The sequence below is a fragment of the Bombus vancouverensis genome, chromosome 3 (genome assembly GCF_051014615.1).
Source record: "Bombus vancouverensis nearcticus chromosome 3, iyBomVanc1_principal, whole genome shotgun sequence".
NCBI classification, from domain to species: Eukaryota; Metazoa; Arthropoda; class Insecta; order Hymenoptera; family Apidae; genus Bombus; species Bombus vancouverensis.
In genome coordinates this window covers 14,834,583-14,852,284 of record NC_134913.1, presented here as the reverse complement: position 1 = coordinate 14,852,284, position 17,702 = coordinate 14,834,583, and the positions used below count along the sequence as shown (strand labels likewise).

Genomic DNA, 17,702 nt, shown 5'->3' with positions numbered 1-17,702 from the left:
CAGTTCTCCATATAAGTAATAATCGTTAATCTCATGCCTTGATTACAATTATTTTATAAATTAAAAAATAAATGAATGTGAAAAATTGAATAAATTTATTCATACATTTTTTAAGTTAATTTTGTTCTTATATAAAAATTATAATTATTACATATCATTTACATTATACAATATTTGCTTTATCATCCAATAAATTTTTTTATCAGTTATTTCGTACGTAAATGAAAATATTACTAACTTACATTTGTCAGTTACAATATGTCATAAAAAATAAAATGTACTTAATCGATCCTGTCGTATTTTTAAAAATGTTTCACGCGTTATTGTTACTTCGTATTATTTAAAAAAAGGAAATAAATATGTGTGAAGAGAAAATTTCTATTTTATATGTTAAATAAATTACTAAAATTTTAAGCTAGAAGAGATGCTAAAGCATCCAAAAATCTTGGTCTTTCTTCGATTTTCAGTCTTATTACTGAAACATAGAATATTAGTATGTATGTAGAAAAATAAATGCTAAAAATGTCATAAGTTATCCTTACTTGTAGAGTCAAAGTAATCTGCTTCTATGTAAGAATTTGTATTTTTCGCCGCTTGCTCAAAGGCTCTTCCAAATAAACTACGATAAATATTAATATTATACATGCAATAATATTAAATCCACTTAAAATATTTCCATAATGGATTTCAATTAATTACTTATAATTACCTTCTTGGTTGATCTTCACACACTGGTGGTATGCCAATCATTATACACATTTTCTCTTCTGCGTCATACACTGAAGAAGCTACAAGTGGCAATTCCGGTGCCCGCCTGTTTTTTGAAGATTCTACATAAGCCTTTAGAGTAAACTGAGCTAACATTATTAATGGATATGGATGCGCAAATATAAGATTGTCAGCACTTCCCTCTGGAATAATTATGTAAAGAAATGAACCAATGTTTTTTATTTCCTTCAATTGTAAAATACTCTGTGCAGTCTTAAAAATAGTTTTAAGCATAAGTTTTGCTTTCTCTATACCACTTTCTAAAATATCTTTTTTAGTACGGGATAAACAGTCCAATGCATCTAAAAAACAACCTTGTGGTAATTTTGTCTTTGACTGAAACATTTAAAAAATCGATGTATTAAAATATACACAAAATTAAACAAACAGAAACATAAGTGTTAGATACTTACAGAAGATTCCATTACAGCAAGCATAGCATAAACTATATCTGAAGCACAATATTTAAACTTGTAACCATACTGCAGAGTAAAACTTGTCCCAATTATAGTATCTACTTTATATTTTCCTGCTAATTTTTCTACCATTTGTTTAAATTCTTGCCTAAGTGCAAGATCCATTGCTGAAAATCGTTGCTTTGATTGCGCTAGTGGCAAACCCATGTCTGCCAATAATCCCTTCAATCGTTGTTCTCCTCGAAGAGACCAAAGTCGTAACGAAACTGCAGTTGGTACTGAGTGTCTTAAACTAGCTTCTACAGTCCAATGGCGATATAACACAAGTAGGAGACTACATTTCTATGTAAGAAAATAAAGTTTGTATTTTATCATACATAAACTTCATAAAATTGAGTTAAAAGGATACTCTTTGTCATAAGTAATTTTAACTGTACTTTGTCGCTGTTCTTGCTTATCAACTTCAGCTCCTTTATGAGTTAATCTAGATACATGGGCTTGAAGGGAACCTTCTTCAAGAACACTTAACCTTGATTCTACTTTACCAAGAATAGCTTGTTCTGTAGAACCAATTATAGCCCACCAAACCATATCCAAATTATCTTTTGTCATATTCCATGCCATTTCAAATATAAGCATTGCACTCTACAGAAACACAAAATATATTTAAATTCTTATATTCCATATTATAATAATGATATTTATATATTTTTTTGATAACTCATACTGATTTGCTATAGTAACTGTACTGTGTATAATTGAACAAAATAGTTGCTCTTTTCTCAGTCCATTCTCTTCGTTTGGTTCTTCTAATAATATCTTCTTCATTTAACCTTCGCCTTTTTGTCTGAGATCCATTATTTTCTGATTCTTCGTCTGTTTCATTTTCATCAGACTAAATTTACAAAGGAAAATTTCTCCAATTTTTTTATTGTTAAATTAGCTGGTCATATAAAATTGAAACAAATTGCTTACAGAATCATCTCTAAAGACATCATTATATTCTGGAATTTCATCATCTTCATCTGGTTTACCAAGTATACGTACTTGATCTTCTGAATATACATTACATAAATCGTAAGGCCTATGGCTATCAACGATATAAAATATCACAGATTCTGTAGGTTGTAACAGTTCTACTAAGTCTAATGTACCCCCACAATTTATAAAAATAACATTCTTTACCTAAGTAAAAAATAAATATTAATAAGATTTGGCACAAAAATATGATACGTACATATGTTTTTTAAATTTTTATTACCTCCTCACAATTCTCTTCAAAGGCACGAACCATATCCTGAATACCTTGAATAGGTACAAGGGTATATATCATGTTATCATATTTAAAAAGTTGTTGTAAAATTCTACAGGCACAAATGGCATCAACATCAAAGTTAACCAACAGTAAACACCTCTACAATAAAGAATTAATGTTAGTATCTTATTTCATAACAAATAATCTAATGTATATATAATTATGATAATAATATATAATGTATATTTATTTATAATACATATATAATCACTTTGTCATTCAACAAGTGAATAAAAATTAAAGAAAAAACATAATAATAATTTCAAAATTAACTTAAATAAATTGTACAGTAATTTAAAAATATACTTATAATTTTAAGAAAAGTTGTAACCTATGTAAACATGACAAATTTTATAATCGAAGGGTTCGAAAAATAACTCACATCATGTTTTATTAAGCGGTAAAATCCTCTTTCTAAGTTTTCCACAAACATGATGCAGTGATCTTCGGCATGGGAATATTTTTTATATTCACTGCTCTTTTTATTCTGTTTCACCCATCTCTAGCTTACCGCGAAAACTAAACATAACAGTAGCCAACAGTGTCGTGTTACGATATAGAATACAAGACAATCATAGATACAGAATACAGAATACAAGTCGTCAACAGTTTCATTGTCTAATTTTATTTAAGTATTCTAATTGATTTACAAAATCATAAGATACAATCTGTTGATATATTTGCTAATATCGGAGAATAGTCGAATTTAAACATGATTGGTATACAGAGAATGCCAAAGATGAGCGTCAGCCAAGCATCTTTTAGAATTAAAAATTCTATTGTATATCATCCCTTATCATTATATATTATATTTTTATAGAATTTATTTATATAATTTATTTTCACTGATATGCAACACTTAATATTACAATGGGCTTAAAAATGTCTTTATGTTATTCAAATAGTACATAACGTAGCATATCTAAAGTATATATAACCCATGAAGCAATATTACGGACACATTTGCTCCTGTATGTTTGGGGTCGCTTTAGTTCGTTGGAATACACGTGCTGTTTTCACTCAGATATATCAAAATGGCAGAAAGCGGTAATTATTTTTAATTTTATTCGTATATTATGCTATTTAGTGTTATATTTATTATAATCTACCTCTTAATTTGAGTCAGTATCCTTATCATATATATAAAAATAAGTAGAGATATTTACCTTCTGTTATAAATATCAATTGGAAATTTAGCGGCAAACACGTGTTTTAGTATTTAATAACTGTTTGATTGAAGATATTATTCTAAATGCATATTCCATACATTTATTTTACGTCAAAATTAATTTTCTATTGATGTATAGTTATATCTCAACATAATGTCTATTAGTGCAATAGTGGTAATTTCATAGGTTATAACTCTTATTTTTGTTATTTAGATAAAAACAAGAAGAAAAGCAAAAAGAAATCTCTTGGAGAGATTCAAGCAACAATGAAATGTCAACTTGAACCTTCAAATGAGATTGTAAAACTGGAATATAAAGATTGGCCTCTTTTATTTAAAGTGTGTAACATAAAATTTAATTCATTTTATGATTTCTAAAGTAATTTCTAACACAGCCGATTCAACATAAATGTTACTATTTCAGAATTTTGATAAAATGCTTACTCGTACAAAACATTTTACACCCTTAACTAGTGGCTCAACACCATTACATCGTACTTTATCTGAATATATAAAATCTGGATGTATTAATCTTGACAAACCATGTAATCCATCATCACATGAAGTTGTTGCATGGATAAAAAGAATTTTAAAAGTAGAAAAAACTGGTCACTCTGGTACTCTAGATCCAAAAGTATCTGGCTGCTTAATAGTATGTATTGATAGAGCAACTAGATTAGCTAAATCACAGCAATCTGCTGGAAAAGAATATATTGCAGTTTTTAAATTACATTCTGCTCCAGAGAGTCTTCAGAAGGTAAATATATGTTAAATTTAAAATATTTTAAATACAAAACATTGTTATTAATAAAAGAATTATATAGGTAAGTCAAGCATTAGAAAAATTACGTGGTGCACTATTTCAACGACCTCCACTTATATCTGCAGTGAAGCGTCAGCTTCGTGTCAGAACAGTTTATGACAGTTGGTTTATTGACTATGATGAAGAACGTAATATGGGAGTGTTCAGAGTTAGTTGTGAGGCTGGTTCATATATTAGAACTATTTGTGTTCACCTTGGCCTCTTCTTAGGCACAGGCTGTCAAATGCAAGAATTACGTAGAAATCGTTCAGGTGTTCAATCTGAAAATGATGGAATGGTTACTATGCATGATATACTTGATGCTCAATGGTTATATGAAAATCATGGAGATGAGTCTTATTTGAGAAGAGTAATTAAGCCACTAGAAGCTCTTCTAGTAAATCATAAAAGAATTATTGTAAAAGATAGCGCAGTATGTATTTCTTATCTATATGTAAAGACTACCTTTATATGTGATTTTTTTATAATACTACATAATTATATTAATAGGTAAATGCTATTTGTTATGGAGCTAAAATTATGTTACCTGGTATTTTAATGTATGACGATGGCATAGAACTAAATCAAGAAATTGTAATAGTGACTACAAAAGGTGAAGCTATAGCACTTGGTAAGTAATGTATCAAACTAACATGGACAGTACGTTATTTATTACAGTAATTTATGTGTTGATATGTTGATGCGTGATGTGTTGATATCTTTACTTATAAATAAACGTTTCAAAATTATCATTTTTGCATTTTTTTAATTACAGCTATAGCTTTAATGACATCTCCTACAATGACAGCTTGTGATCATGGTGTAGCTGCTAAAATTAAAAGAGTAATCATGGAAAGAGATGCATATCCAAGAAAATGGGGTTTGGGACCAAAAGCTTCCATAAAAAAACGTATGATAATCGAGGGAAAATTAGATAAATATGGAAAACCGAATGAAAACACACCTGCAGACTGGTTAGCAAATTATCCAGATTACTCTACACCTACAATTAAAGTAATTATCATTTTCTTTTCGCATTTTTTTATGTAAATATACCTGGTATAAAAGTTGTACATTTAATAACTCATGGATTTAGACTGAGGCAAATGGAGATACCGATCCTGCATCTAAAAAACGAAAATGGGAAGAAACAGTTTCAGAACCTACAGACGAAGTTACAATAAAAGAAGAGAAGGTTGAAGATTTAGAATTGACATCACCAAAAGAAAAAAAGAAAGATAAAAAGGAAAAGAAAAAGAAACGAAAAAAGGAAAAAGTAGAATCAGAAGCTGATGAACCCATGGTTACAGAAGGTGCAACTGAGGTAAAATAACTTACATTTAATTTCCATATTTAAAATCTAAAAAAGATTCAAATACTTAATATTATTATTAATAGGAATCGCCAGCAAAAGAAGAAAAAAAGAAGAAGAAAAAGAAGAAAGATAAAGATCAAGATCAAGAAGTAACAGTTTCAAGTTGAAATAATTTTTTAAATATGTCCTTATTAAAATATAAGTACCATAATTTTTTATAAGTACGAGAGAAACGTTATAATACGTCATAAAAAAGAATATAAGTTTCTTATACAAAGATAATTTTCAAAAAATGTATACATATTTTACAACGTCCAGATTGTAAAAAGAATATCCATCTTCTGCAATATATATAATATATATATATATACATATACAGATGCATAGATGTAATTCAATTTATTATTAAATTGAAAAAATATTTTATATGTTCTCTAAACTTGTACAGATCGTGATTCAAGTCAGTTACATTTAGTAATCTTTTAGATTATATTAAAGAATTCAATAATATTACATTATTAATAAGAATAAACGAATTTCATTGTTAGTCAAGTATTATAAATTTTACAAATAATAAAAATGTATATTGATACGATATTTAGTATCAATAAATGTACATAGAATAAGTGAATTACATTTGCAAAGTATCGAGATATATTTTGCAAGTATAAAAAGATCCATTATGATTTATCTACTATAATAGCATTTTTTACGTTATACATTTCATATCGTGCACTAATGCGCAATATTTACATTTTTTATTATGAAGTGCATTCTCGTTTATTATTTCGGTCCTATTCAGATGTTTATATATAACATATTTTATCATACTTTATCAAAAAGCAATAGATTATATGTAATATCCGAGTGGCTGTCATACATTTTGAATAATAGTGTAAAAATCTACTTGTCTATTGTTAGCATTTTTTAATACAAAAATAAGCAGTATAAAAATTTGTATGTATTATATATATCCCTTGAGTGTAAATTATAAACACGTATATTTTAAAAAGATGTATATTTTTTTATAATATTGCAAATGGTATTTTAAGAAATAGTTATTTGAATACAACTGAATCAAGCATAGCTCCCAGGCACTGAACAATGTTCGTAGACATAAGTGTATCCACTTTTTCCTCTAAATGTCGTTTTGGATCTTGTTTACCCACATTTTTTATAGCTAACTGTTCAGGTGTCATTTTTTCTTCATCTTCTAATGCCTACAAGAATAAATTCTCAAGTTAGTATATTTGATGTGAGATTTTAATTTCGGACTTAAAAAATGTGCAATATTATATATTAATACGATACCTTGTTATAATTTTTAGCAAGTTCAAGCATTTCAGATACAATATTTTCATTAAGTTTGCTGTGTTCTGAATATTCAGCAAGTGTAAGACCATCCATCCATGTTTTCTTATGTAAATTTAATAGCATTTTCTGTTCTAGTTCATTTTTACGATAGTTAATGCTAATGCTATAATAATGGCGATTTAAGCCATGAATCAATGCTTGAACTGATGGCTTTTGTAAATGACCTAAATTAGATGTAGTTTGACGGGGTTCTTGTCCTAAAACCTGCAATTTTGCATATAATATCAGCGAATATACATGAATTTAATTAAAATTAAAATTTCCATTTTTAATTTGTTAATTACCATAGTGTTAGGAGTAATTAATCTAAATGCATCGATAACAACTTTTCCTTTCACTGACTGTATAGGATCAATAACAACAGCCACTGCTCTTTCGCTAAGAGCTTCAAATGATTGTTGTGTGTTAATATCTACACCAGAGAGCCAGCATCCAAATCCTGGATGTGAATGATACCATCCTACTACCATCTCTGGCCGACCAGTTTGTTTCAGCATGTCCAACATTTTTGCTTGAAATACTGGGTCAACTGCTTCCACACTGACTCCCTAATATAAATAACATGATAATATTAAATTAAATGTTAGAAAAATATAATTTCAACATGTATTTTAACAAAATATTATACAAAATTTGGATTCTTACTGTTCCTGTTTGAGGCATAGCAAATACATCAATAACACGTACAGTGTAATCATCAACAAATTCACCAAGCATTAAACCCATTACTTCCATAGGTACACCAGCCCGTCCATGCTTAAGCATTTTTAAAAGGGCTAATGACGATATGTACACCTAACAATAATAACATAACAAAAGTGATACATTAACAAATACAAAATATGCTATTAACCTGGCATTACACACATGAACTTTTGAAACAAATGTATCGATATGATGTATTTTTATGGTCTATAATTTCTTGTCGAGATAACTTAAAAAGCAAGAAGTCATAATTATAAAATATCTTATCGTGACTGAAATAAAAATTGTCAATAAAATTAGCAATCAAAGTAAAAAATTGAATAATTTTAATGATTGAGTAAATTCTACCTGCTCTGCAGTATCAACAACTGGAGCATCTGACGGTGGAGGTCCTTGGCTAAGACCTGGCATAGCACCTCCTAGTCTCAATAATCGATCCATGACTATCTATTTTATATTTTTCGAACAACTCTAAAAACATTGTATAATAATTAATTTGGAATTCGAAATATATAAGATTCTAATCATTAAATTGGCTATAAAATCTAACACAAACCGATTATTAATGAGGTTAACTTTTGTTAACAATATATCCAAGAAGAATTACATTTATTTAGGTTATACAATATTACGTTTATTTACTTACCTATTATATTATATTTTTGATTAAAAATAGTACGATTTATAAACCATCCGTAGTATTAAGCAAACATTCCTTTTATGAACCAATGCATTGACAACTCTCAAATCTGCACACTCATGAGCGCAGTCTGCTGGAGGAACTAACATTTATACTTATGTAGTATTGTTCATAGATGTTAATGGTAATATTTTGAATTCAACAATAATGACTGATGTTCAAACCGCACCTCGTGCTAAATATGGAGGAGGACCGCTTAATTTAGGTAAATTTTAAATTGCTAAAATTAGTAGTGATTAGTATAAAAATAAATATATATAACTTTTAATTCCACGTATAAACAGATAAGGTTATACATTTAGTTTTTTATACTCCTATTAAAATAAAAATTTGATAAAAATGAATATATTTTCTGAATTATTATATTCATTTCAGGTGCATATCGATGCATTTAATACAAACATGTTTTTCAGGAGATCCTGATGATAAACATTTAAGAAAGGTAGAAAAAGACGTTCTTATACCACAAAGAATGCGAGATAAAGCAAAAACCGAAAAATGTGTTGCGGAAGTTGAACGTAATAATTAATTTTTTTTGTTAATTATTATATGTATTTTTCGACATGTACTATTGTTCCTATATTTAAATTGTAGGGTTTTCAGAATGCTGTAAAAATGCTAGTGTTCTTATGACTTTCCAGTGTCAAAAGGAAAATGCTGCATTAAAAGACTGTTTATCACAATGGTATAATGATCCAGATTTTAAAGCAGAATGTACACAAGAATATTTAGATGAAAGAAGTGAATACCGGAGAACTGGTATTGCTAAAAGATTAAAAAGCAGCAGATACCAATCATCAACATAAGTTAAACATAATATAATATGAGTTCCAAGCAATGTACATATATATATATATATATGTATATAGTAGCATTATTATCTTTATTTGATCAAAATATGAATTGTTTTGCTTAAAAAGAAATAACAATTAAGCGTAAATATATAGAAAAACAATGGTTCTAGATTTATACATGTATACATTTACAACAATAATAAACATGTTAAATATCAAATCAATATGAATCATCATCTTCCTCTTCTATATCTTTATGTTTAGGATTCCATCTTCGCCACAATAATTCTCTCACAGAAAATTCAGAAAGCAGATCCACATTTAATGAATCAGATGTTTGCAAAGCTGAAGATGGCCACAAAACTTGTGCAAATAATATTTCCTATATTAAAAATAGAATATAGAATATAAAATGTGTTAAATTTACAAATGATATTAAAATAAACATATATAAAATATTGTTACTGAATTACCTTTGCAGTAGTTTCTGATAATCTTTCCAGTCCTAATAAACTATTCCATGTTAATTTATGCATACGTTTATCTTGATCTGTGATTAAGGTATCACTATCCAAAGTGTCTATTATTACAATGTAAGATGCATGATAAAATGGTGGTCCTTGTTTATATAATACTAAAATATTAAAAAATACTCATGTCATAAGATCTATTTGATGAATTATTCAAAATTTATAACTAATAATAAAAAGAGTACAGTACTTACAAAAATCTCCACCATATTTAAGTCCAGGTTTTACTACCCACCCTTTGCTTCGAAAGTAATGATATACAACATACTTTGATATAAAATTTTTATCAGTTTTGCAGAAAATATGCCATGCACTATCAATATCTAATAAATTACCATCAAAGTCTATTAAATTTAAACAACCTAAACCATACAAAAGAAAAAATGTTTCTTCAAATGTAAGATGAAGAGTTTCTTGAATAGGAAAACTGTCACATTCAATTTTAGGTTTAATTTTTTGTAAATAATTTTCAGTTTCTGAGTCACTATCTGGTAAGACAAGTAATTTGTTTTGAACATCTAAATTATTTTCAGTAAAACATATATCATTTTCTTTTAAACTAAAACTTGAAGGAGACTTCTCTTCATTTTCAATGGATCCTTTTTGATTATTATCAATATTGTTACACTGTTTGTTAGATTTGTTTTCTATAATAATCAATGCATCATCCTCTTTTGTGGAATTTGAAATTGTACCATCTACTTCTAACTCTTCATCAGTTTGTTGATTTTTTTTGTGTTTTTCATCTAAATGAGCAGAGTTTGTATCTATTTCAATTATATCTGGATTATTTTGTTTTGGACTGATTTTCGCTGACAATAATTCAACATCATCGTCATTAGTACTTGTAGAATAAGTGTTCATAATAATAATTTCACACTTGTTTTCTTCTGGATTTGTTTGTGTGCTATTAGGTTCCATGCTAAGTTCATTAAATTGTTTTAACCATTCCTGTCTACGAAGCCATTGTCTGTTTCTTATAACTGGAGGAGCTCCATATTGTGTTTTGCCAAATGAAGGAAAGCCACGTGACAAAGAACCTTTTCCAAAAAAGCCCTATATGGATAATAATATTAAATATAGGAAATGGAAATTTATATGGTTACATGTATAGATATTTATTTGTAGATGATGATTACCATAGAATGTATTGCAACAATTTCATTTGGATCAATTATACAAGATCCTAAATCGGTGAGATGAGCAGTATATGTAGTCCATTCATCCTGATTACCTATCACAATAGGAAGTGGTAATTGTTCTGTTAATCTCACACGTCGTTTTTTCTTTGGTTCTCGTAAATTCATTTTGTGATTATATTTGATAATACTAAACTACATAACAATAATCAAACATTTTATATTGCGAGTTTTCTTAAATTTATTATTTTTATAGTATAGGTTAATCTATTCCCCATTTAGAACTCTATGCATAGGTATGTATTACGGCAACACAGATTTTGCTTTGTATTAATAATTTTTTATTAATATCGTAACTTATTACTTAATACGAAGTTTTTAAACTTGTCATCAACGTAACAAAGTGTCTTCCAGTACAGAATTTTCGAATTTGAAGCAATAGTTTTTATTCCTCCTTTGCAAAAAAAGACACGACACAGGATAATTAATGTGTTTTTTGTGTTGAATCTAGCATAAAATAAATATATATTTTTTAAAATTACTGTTTATAAAATTTTAAATAAAAAACAGGAAGGGCATTGTGATGCCATCTATCACTTTTATCAGTTAAAATTTTTGCTTGCTGTTAGTGCCATTGACTTGTCTTGACGTAGATGGCATCACTATGCACGAAATAGGACGCTTTGCCTTCATTACATATAATTAATTAAGTATGTAAGAAAGGGGAATAATGTTATACAAAGAATATTTCTCAGAGTTAAAGCTTTAATTAGATCCTAAGCGGCTCAGAATTCGCATTGTAAACCGTGATTACATTTTTTAATTTCATTATAAAGAGATTAGTTCCATCATTTCACCGCTAGAGTTTCAATAAATCAGAATACTTTAAAGTAATTTAAAAATCTTGTTAGTTATTCGTTCTATTATACTATCCAATCCCATACTGTCTGCTTTCGGATATCTCTATACACTCTATGCTCTATGCTCTATGCTCCGGTACCAACACTATGAACGAATGTATATTTTGTTTTTTCTTTCAAAACAATGGAAGAAATGTGCGTATAGTTCGGCATTTTAACCGCCAATGTGCGTATAGTTCGGCATTTTAACCGCCAGAAGCGGTAATTTGTGGAACGTACAAAATTTGACTGAATTTCTCCAATGTTTATCAGTGGTCTTCGTACTCATTTCTGTTAATAAACTTTCATTTGAGCTCTCAGAAGTTAAACAATTTTGCCTAGGAACAGAAAAATTTATATTGTTTAATTTTATCACCTGTTGATTGAGCATGATTAAACATTATATATGTATATTTCAGACGCAAATATTTCCAGATTAAATGAGGGGAATGGTATACTTATTAATATATCGCAAATAAATATTTATTTAAGAAAATTATGGAGACTGAAATTTCATGAAAGAAATAATCATGAAAAATACTAATTTCTATTGTTGCATGTGGCTCTGGAAATATTGTAACTTTATCCTCAGGAGATTTTACATTTAATAATAAATAAATCAAATATTTAAGTGATTAAATTCAGCTTATATGTAACCAACATAATTTTGATTTATATTAAATCATGCATGTGGTTTACATTTATATTATATAACTAAATAAAATATTTAAAACATCAAAAATTTATTTATTTGAAATATGTTTGTGAAAATATATTTATAGTATAAATAATTAAGTTATTATAATGAATTGCTTACAATTAAAATAATACTATATGATTATATTTATAGGTACAAAATCTTTAATCTAAAGCTTTTTTATTAAAGTAAAATTGAAATTCAAAAAATGGAATAAAATTAATAAGTAAGCATATTGAAAATTATTAAAAACTAAAAGAAGTTTTTTTCTTTGTAAACAATTGTCATACATTTGTTACATTTATTATCTTAAGGCAATCTCTAACATTTCATTTATATCAACTATCTTTTCCCTTGGCTTCCCTAATGTTTTTCCTCTTTCACATTCTACTTTATCAATTTTTTTCCAATCATTATATAAAACTATGGGTATTCCTTTTTGCTCCAGTATTTTAGATAAACCTATGAAACCTGGTTTATTTTCTGTAATTGATAATTCTTTATTCATTAACATACCAATTTGAAATGCATTTGTCATTGTTGATAATATAACTCCTACAGGACCTGTTCCAGCCCAACCTGCAGTATAAAGTTTATCTTGAACTTTACCTGCTATATTTTTAATACGACCAATTTCTGTGTCAAATGGTATTGATGCATCTATTTGAATAGACTTATAACCAATGCTACGAAATGCTATACCACATTCAATTTCTTCGAATAATCCAGTAGGTACAGCAAATTGTGCTCGTATGTCATTACCTTCAAGTTTATTTATTGATAGTTTAATACTATGTATACTATCCGAACCTAAAAATTCTATGGGACTTCTTAGAAATATTGGATATAATTCTTTTGCCATTGTTCCTGTATTTAAGGATGTTTTTTCTAAATATTCTACCATGAGTTCAGTTAATCTTTTCCGTGGTCTTGCTAAAGTGTTAATTACTTGTTTTACATTTATAAAATCATCTGCACGCCAATAACTCCTACAGCCATCTAATTTTAATATTTCCCTGAGTTCTGCAATTGTAAATGCTGCTTGTAATGGACCTCTTCTTCCTATTAATGATACTTTACGTATTTTACTTTGTGATAATTTTTCCAATGCAAATGATGTTATATCAGTATTCTAAAAAGGCAGACTTATAAATAAATTAAAAATATATTATAAAATACATTTTATGAAAAACTTAAAACATACCTTTAATTTATCTACTGGTGTTAGCAAAATTCTTGCAATATCTATAGCAACATTACCTTGTCCCAACACAACAGCTTCTTCTACATTTAAATTAATATTTAAATTACTATCTGCTGGTACTCCATTATACCAACCAACAAATCGTCGTCCCGATACTATATTATTTAAATTTTCCCCAGGTATATTCAATAGTTTATCCTCTTCTGCACCATATGTCTAAAATATAAGCAAGTAATTGTTAATATTAACTATTAAGTTAAATAAGGATAGTTGCATTTTTATTATACATACTAATAAAACTGCATGATAAATTTCTTGCAATTCCTTTATAGTAACATCTTTTCCTACATTGACATTTCCTATAAATTGAAAACGTGGGTTAGATGCAGTTTTCTCAAAAGTATGAATAACATTCTTCACTTCTGGATGATCTGGTGCTACACCAAAACGTACTAGACCATATGGTACTGGTAACTTCTCTAATATATCCACTCTTACATTAGCGTTTGTCTGTATCAACATTATATCATTACAATATTATTCTAATATATTGAATGTTATACATACCTTTAATAACTGTTGTGCAGCATAAAATCCTGCTGGCCCTGCACCAATAATACACACTTTTGGTACAATATGTTGAGTTGAAAATAAACGAACATAATTGTAGATTTCACCAAATTTCATAGTAAACACTTGTACTGATCTAAAAAGTTGTATCGTAAAAAATAAAACTATGTTTAATAAATATATTACTATATAACATTTTTTTAAAAAGAGGCAACCACGGATTTTCATTTTGAATCTGATTGTTGTTTTAAATAATATATTTAGAAATTAAAATTAAAATTTATACATAATTATAAATTTGTTATATTCACACTTCATATTTATATAGGTTCATCACTATGTAATATCAAATTAATTTTCAAATCTTATATTATGGCTATGGAAAGGAAGCATACACTATAAGCAGATATATGTTCATTTTATTACATAAAAAATTTGATACAACTTTGGTATTTTGTGGAATATGTTGACTTTATGAAATGCTGTTTCAATTTGTATCTTTTTTTAATGTATGTAATATGTAATTAAGATATGTTTTTAGTATCCAATGATTAAGATGCTCTGCTGAGAAGCACAAATTACATCCTAGAAATGCAAATAATATGAAATATAATATTGTAAGACTATAGTTGGGATACATTAATATAGTTTGTTTTACCTTCATAGAATGCTGATGAAGAAATTATTTCCAAAATAGCTTTCTCTTGTTTTTGAGCTTCAAGAGAAGCAGCATTAATTTCACTTAAGAATTGTAATACTTTAAGATTATAATTATAATGATATAGTGTGATTTTCAATCCTATATCGTCACAAACTGTAACTTTCAATGATTTGAAAGCATAACTTATAAGATAAAGCAGTTCAATACTAAGATGAGTAAGCAATGAATAGCCAAATAAAACTAATGTTGCTCCAATGTCAAGTTTTTGTAATGTATTGTATATTTCTGTGATTATTTTGTGGCTATCATAAATATCCGTATATTGAAAAATTAAAACTTCATGTCTTGGTTCACAAAGCATTTCATTTTTTACTTTTTCTATACTTTCTAGAGAAGGAAATTGTATCTTGAAATTCATTTTAATAAGAATATCATCAACACCATTTTTTATTTTTAAAGCAATTCTGTTACAAAATTTAGAACTACCTATTTTATGAAATACTTTTCCAGAACGAATTTGTAACTTCTCTGGGAACTCAGTAAAGTTGTACTATAAGAAATAAGAGTTTAATTTATATTATGAAAAAAATTTATATTCAGAAAGTATAATGTACTAAGAAATGATAAAAAGCAGCTTACATTTATGATTTCATCAGATGATACATGGATCTCAATTTTATTAAAATCATTGCAAAAACTTTCTATTCGACCTATAGGTGCCAAATGTTGTTTTTCACAACGTTCATTGTATGACCCTTGTAATGATTTTTTATGTTGATTGGTGCTGATATAATTAGACGATATAATAGCATTTCCTATGATTTGCCCTATTTCTAATTTTTTTATGTTATACATTTTTATATATCTGTCAGCAACCATACATTGAATTTGTTTTATGTTTTGTAACATTTCAGAATTATCAGAATTAAATGAAATAATATTATTTGCTATGACTAGGCATTGTCGAAATTTAAAAAATTCACTGCATAGTATAATTCTTTCCATAAATGTACATGGAATATCACATTTATTAAAAATTGCTTGTTTAGGACCATATTCATAATGTTCTCTGAGTTTTTCTAAATAAGGTGAGATAAATGTTGGTCCCTTAAAGTTTGTACATACAACATACATTTCTGAATTTCCTTCTTTGCTCGTTGCTGGCTTTGTTATACTGACATTAGTAAAACAACAAGATAATAGGTAAATCAGGCAAACTGTATTACACTCGAAAATAGTAAAAATTTTTAATAAAAAACTGCCTCCAGTAGATAATAATTGTAAGGCAGCTACAGTTTCACAAAAATGCAAATGTAGTAGAACATTTTCTTGTTCTGCTGGAACATCTGTACAGTCCACACTACCGTCAGCAGTAATTAAAAATATATTACAATGTGATTCTGATAATTTTACAAGTTTATTTAAGTTCTTTAAATTCAAAAGATTTCCAGTATTATCTTCTCCAAAAAACCAATGGTCTAATGTATGTCTTATGAATCTATCATCATCAATCATTATAGATGCTGAATTACCCTCGTAATATGGATTTAAGGTCATAGCAAGCCAGTCCCATTTAATATCAGGAACATTTGTTTTTAACCAATGATTTAAAGATGTAATAAAAGCTCCAGGTGCTTCGCATAAATGGATAGATCTAAAGCATGTATCATTTGCACGAATGTAATCCACTGGTATTAAAGGAAATGACGATACTATTTCATAGAATTTACACCATGCTTGAGTTAAAAGTTCTGGTTGAATATGGGTTCTCAATTGCATGATAACTTTTTGTGCACTGTTTCTTTCTCTTGTATGTAATTGCCATTGATCAATATCATAATTATTTAAACAATTCTTTGTAGCATTCAATTCATTTTTTATCTCTTGTAATTCATCGATTGTCCATGGGCAATCTTTAAACATTGTTGTTGGTTCAGGCAGTGTATAGCATTCATTGTTTACAATAGAAAAATGTTTATTAAATAAATTATTTACATGATCGTTATTTGTAAGTAATACCTGCTGTTTTTCTAAATCATATGCCTTTGCTTCCATTATTAAATCAAGTCATTGATTTAGGCTTATTCATATAATTTTATATAATTGCTTTTAGATAAATTTAAAATATAAAGTAGGAATGTGTACGTGTGCGTATAACAAAATTAGAATTATAAATATGTAATACTTAATCTTTTAAAAAGAATTGATTTTTTTTCGAAGATTTGAGGTTAAGATTTTCGTATGTAATTGTTTTGGCTGATCTCTTATTTTTGACAGATGCAATTAATCCTCACCTTTTTACAGCATGAAAATGAGTACAATATTTTATCTAGTTAACAAAATTGACAAAAGAAATTATATTATTTCGTTTCATAAAAGCTATAAAAATACTACACTATAATATTTATACATTGTTAACACTATTTTTACTTCACAGTTTGACGTACTTAATTAATATTTCAAAATAACCACGTATAGATATAATTTATTATATGTTCTATAATATATAACTACATAATTTAAATAACACTTAAGATCAACATAGACTAGTAACGTATGTAAATATATACCTACGTATAAATACTTTATTTCAACGGAAATTGAAACATACATTATAGCTTATAAGACAAGATATAAAATGAAGA

General features: G+C 27.6%; 6 protein-coding genes across 13 annotated transcripts; 2 read left to right on the top strand and 4 right to left on the bottom strand.

Annotated features, from left to right (window-relative positions):
* Positions 1-72: 72 nt before the first annotated feature.
* On the bottom strand, positions 73-3,125 carry Cdc45 (cell division cycle protein 45). Its single transcript, XM_033329169.2, has 9 exons — positions 2,882-3,125; positions 2,446-2,598; positions 2,160-2,369; positions 1,912-2,079; positions 1,594-1,829; positions 1,182-1,518; positions 710-1,104; positions 543-619; positions 73-475 (listed from the first exon to the last, which is right to left on the bottom strand). The coding sequence occupies exons 1-9, from the start codon at positions 2,930-2,932 to the stop codon at positions 411-413; spliced, it is 1,692 nt and encodes a 563-aa protein (XP_033185060.1). The 5' UTR covers positions 2,933-3,125; the 3' UTR covers positions 73-410.
* A 332-nt stretch (positions 3,126-3,457) lies between these two features.
* Positions 3,458-6,212, top strand: Nop60B (dyskerin pseudouridine synthase 1 Nop60B). The gene is made up of 8 exons (XM_033329170.2): positions 3,458-3,546; positions 3,882-4,006; positions 4,092-4,424; positions 4,492-4,902; positions 4,980-5,100; positions 5,245-5,483; positions 5,566-5,793; positions 5,868-6,212. Exons 1-8 carry the CDS (start codon positions 3,534-3,536, stop codon positions 5,949-5,951), a joined length of 1,554 nt encoding a protein of 517 aa, XP_033185061.1. The 5' UTR covers positions 3,458-3,533; the 3' UTR covers positions 5,952-6,212.
* A 573-nt stretch (positions 6,213-6,785) lies between these two features.
* Rpn11 (regulatory particle non-ATPase 11) lies at positions 6,786-8,650 on the bottom strand. The gene is made up of 6 exons (XM_033329179.2): positions 8,510-8,650; positions 8,212-8,334; positions 7,804-7,953; positions 7,443-7,706; positions 7,096-7,362; positions 6,786-7,004 (listed from the first exon to the last, which is right to left on the bottom strand). The coding sequence occupies exons 2-6, from the start codon at positions 8,302-8,304 to the stop codon at positions 6,843-6,845; spliced, it is 936 nt and encodes a 311-aa protein (XP_033185070.1). The 5' UTR covers positions 8,305-8,334; positions 8,510-8,650; the 3' UTR covers positions 6,786-6,842.
* On the top strand, positions 8,640-9,826 carry LOC117154295 (COX assembly mitochondrial protein homolog). Of its 3 annotated transcripts, XM_033329180.2 has the most exons (4): positions 8,640-8,768; positions 8,977-9,081; positions 9,158-9,402; positions 9,622-9,826. In XM_033329180.2, the coding sequence occupies exons 1-3, from the start codon at positions 8,711-8,713 to the stop codon at positions 9,367-9,369; spliced, it is 375 nt and encodes a 124-aa protein (XP_033185071.1). In that variant the 5' UTR covers positions 8,640-8,710; the 3' UTR covers positions 9,370-9,402; positions 9,622-9,826. The 3 variants fall into 3 exon arrangements, with proteins under 3 accessions (XP_033185071.1, XP_076484066.1, XP_033185072.1); XM_076627951.1 differs by lacking the exon at positions 9,622-9,826 and having other exon boundaries at positions 9,158-9,577; XM_033329181.2 differs by lacking the exon at positions 9,622-9,826 and having other exon boundaries at positions 8,939-9,081; positions 9,158-9,577.
* Tsen2 (tRNA splicing endonuclease subunit 2) lies at positions 9,504-11,558 on the bottom strand. The gene is made up of 4 exons (XM_033329173.2): positions 11,027-11,558; positions 10,082-10,943; positions 9,831-9,991; positions 9,504-9,739 (listed from the first exon to the last, which is right to left on the bottom strand). The coding sequence occupies exons 1-4, from the start codon at positions 11,192-11,194 to the stop codon at positions 9,578-9,580; spliced, it is 1,353 nt and encodes a 450-aa protein (XP_033185064.2). The 5' UTR covers positions 11,195-11,558; the 3' UTR covers positions 9,504-9,577.
* A 1,227-nt stretch (positions 11,559-12,785) lies between these two features.
* On the bottom strand, positions 12,786-17,672 carry LOC117154032 (NADPH:adrenodoxin oxidoreductase, mitochondrial). Of its 6 annotated transcripts, XM_076627948.1 has the most exons (7): positions 17,632-17,672; positions 17,352-17,386; positions 14,394-14,532; positions 14,118-14,336; positions 13,827-14,042; positions 13,232-13,754; positions 12,786-13,105 (listed from the first exon to the last, which is right to left on the bottom strand). In XM_076627948.1, the coding sequence occupies exons 1-7, from the start codon at positions 17,668-17,670 to the stop codon at positions 12,927-12,929; spliced, it is 1,350 nt and encodes a 449-aa protein (XP_076484063.1). In that variant the 5' UTR covers positions 17,671-17,672; the 3' UTR covers positions 12,786-12,926. The 6 variants fall into 6 exon arrangements, with proteins under 6 accessions (XP_076484063.1, XP_033184537.2, XP_076484057.1 ...); XM_033328646.2 differs by having other exon boundaries at positions 12,786-13,754; XM_076627942.1 differs by lacking the exons at positions 12,786-13,105; positions 13,232-13,754; positions 13,827-14,042; ... (1 more) ...; positions 14,394-14,532; positions 17,632-17,672 and adding exons at positions 14,796-14,981; positions 15,055-15,607; positions 17,505-17,607 and having other exon boundaries at positions 15,697-17,386.
* Between the last annotated feature and the right edge of the window lie 30 nt (positions 17,673-17,702).

Coding starts and splice junctions, on each gene's coding strand:
- Cdc45 (XM_033329169.2), bottom strand. CDS start 2,932: ATGTTTGTGGAAAACTTAGAAAGAGGATTTTACCGCTTAATAAAACAT. Junction 2,080..2,159: donor ATGTCTTTAGAGATGATTCT/GTAAGCAATTTG, acceptor TTGTAAATTTAG/TCTGATGAAAATGAAACAGA. Junction 1,105..1,181: donor TTGCTGTAATGGAATCTTCT/GTAAGTATCTAA, acceptor TAAATGTTTCAG/TCAAAGACAAAATTACCACA.
- Nop60B (XM_033329170.2), top strand. Junction 4,007..4,091: donor ATTGGCCTCTTTTATTTAAA/GTGTGTAACATA, acceptor TTACTATTTCAG/AATTTTGATAAAATGCTTAC. Junction 4,903..4,979: donor TTATTGTAAAAGATAGCGCA/GTATGTATTTCT, acceptor TTATATTAATAG/GTAAATGCTATTTGTTATGG.
- Rpn11 (XM_033329179.2), bottom strand. CDS start 8,304: ATGGATCGATTATTGAGACTAGGAGGTGCTATGCCAGGTCTTAGCCAA. Junction 7,954..8,211: donor TTGTTGATACTGCAGAGCAG/GTAGAATTTACT, acceptor TATTATTGTTAG/GTGTACATATCGTCATTAGC. Junction 7,005..7,095: donor TTGCTAAAAATTATAACAAG/GTATCGTATTAA, acceptor TTATTCTTGTAG/GCATTAGAAGATGAAGAAAA.
- LOC117154295 (XM_033329180.2), top strand. CDS start 8,711: ATGACTGATGTTCAAACCGCACCTCGTGCTAAATATGGAGGAGGACCG. Junction 8,769..8,976: donor AGGAGGACCGCTTAATTTAG/GTAAATTTTAAA, acceptor CATGTTTTTCAG/GAGATCCTGATGATAAACAT. Junction 9,082..9,157: donor ATGTGTTGCGGAAGTTGAAC/GTAATAATTAAT, acceptor TTTAAATTGTAG/GGTTTTCAGAATGCTGTAAA.
- Tsen2 (XM_033329173.2), bottom strand. CDS start 11,194: ATGAATTTACGAGAACCAAAGAAAAAACGACGTGTGAGATTAACAGAA. Junction 10,944..11,026: donor TTGTTGCAATACATTCTATG/GTAATCATCATC, acceptor TTATCCATATAG/GGCTTTTTTGGAAAAGGTTC. Junction 9,740..9,830: donor TATCAGAAACTACTGCAAAG/GTAATTCAGTAA, acceptor TTTTTAATATAG/GAAATATTATTTGCACAAGT.
- LOC117154032 (XM_076627942.1), bottom strand. CDS start 17,112: ATGGAAGCAAAGGCATATGATTTAGAAAAACAGCAGGTATTACTTACA. Junction 15,608..15,696: donor CATCTGATGAAATCATAAAT/GTAAGCTGCTTT, acceptor TATTTCTTATAG/TACAACTTTACTGAGTTCCC. Junction 14,982..15,054: donor TTCATCAGCATTCTATGAAG/GTAAAACAAACT, acceptor TTGCATTTCTAG/GATGTAATTTGTGCTTCTCA.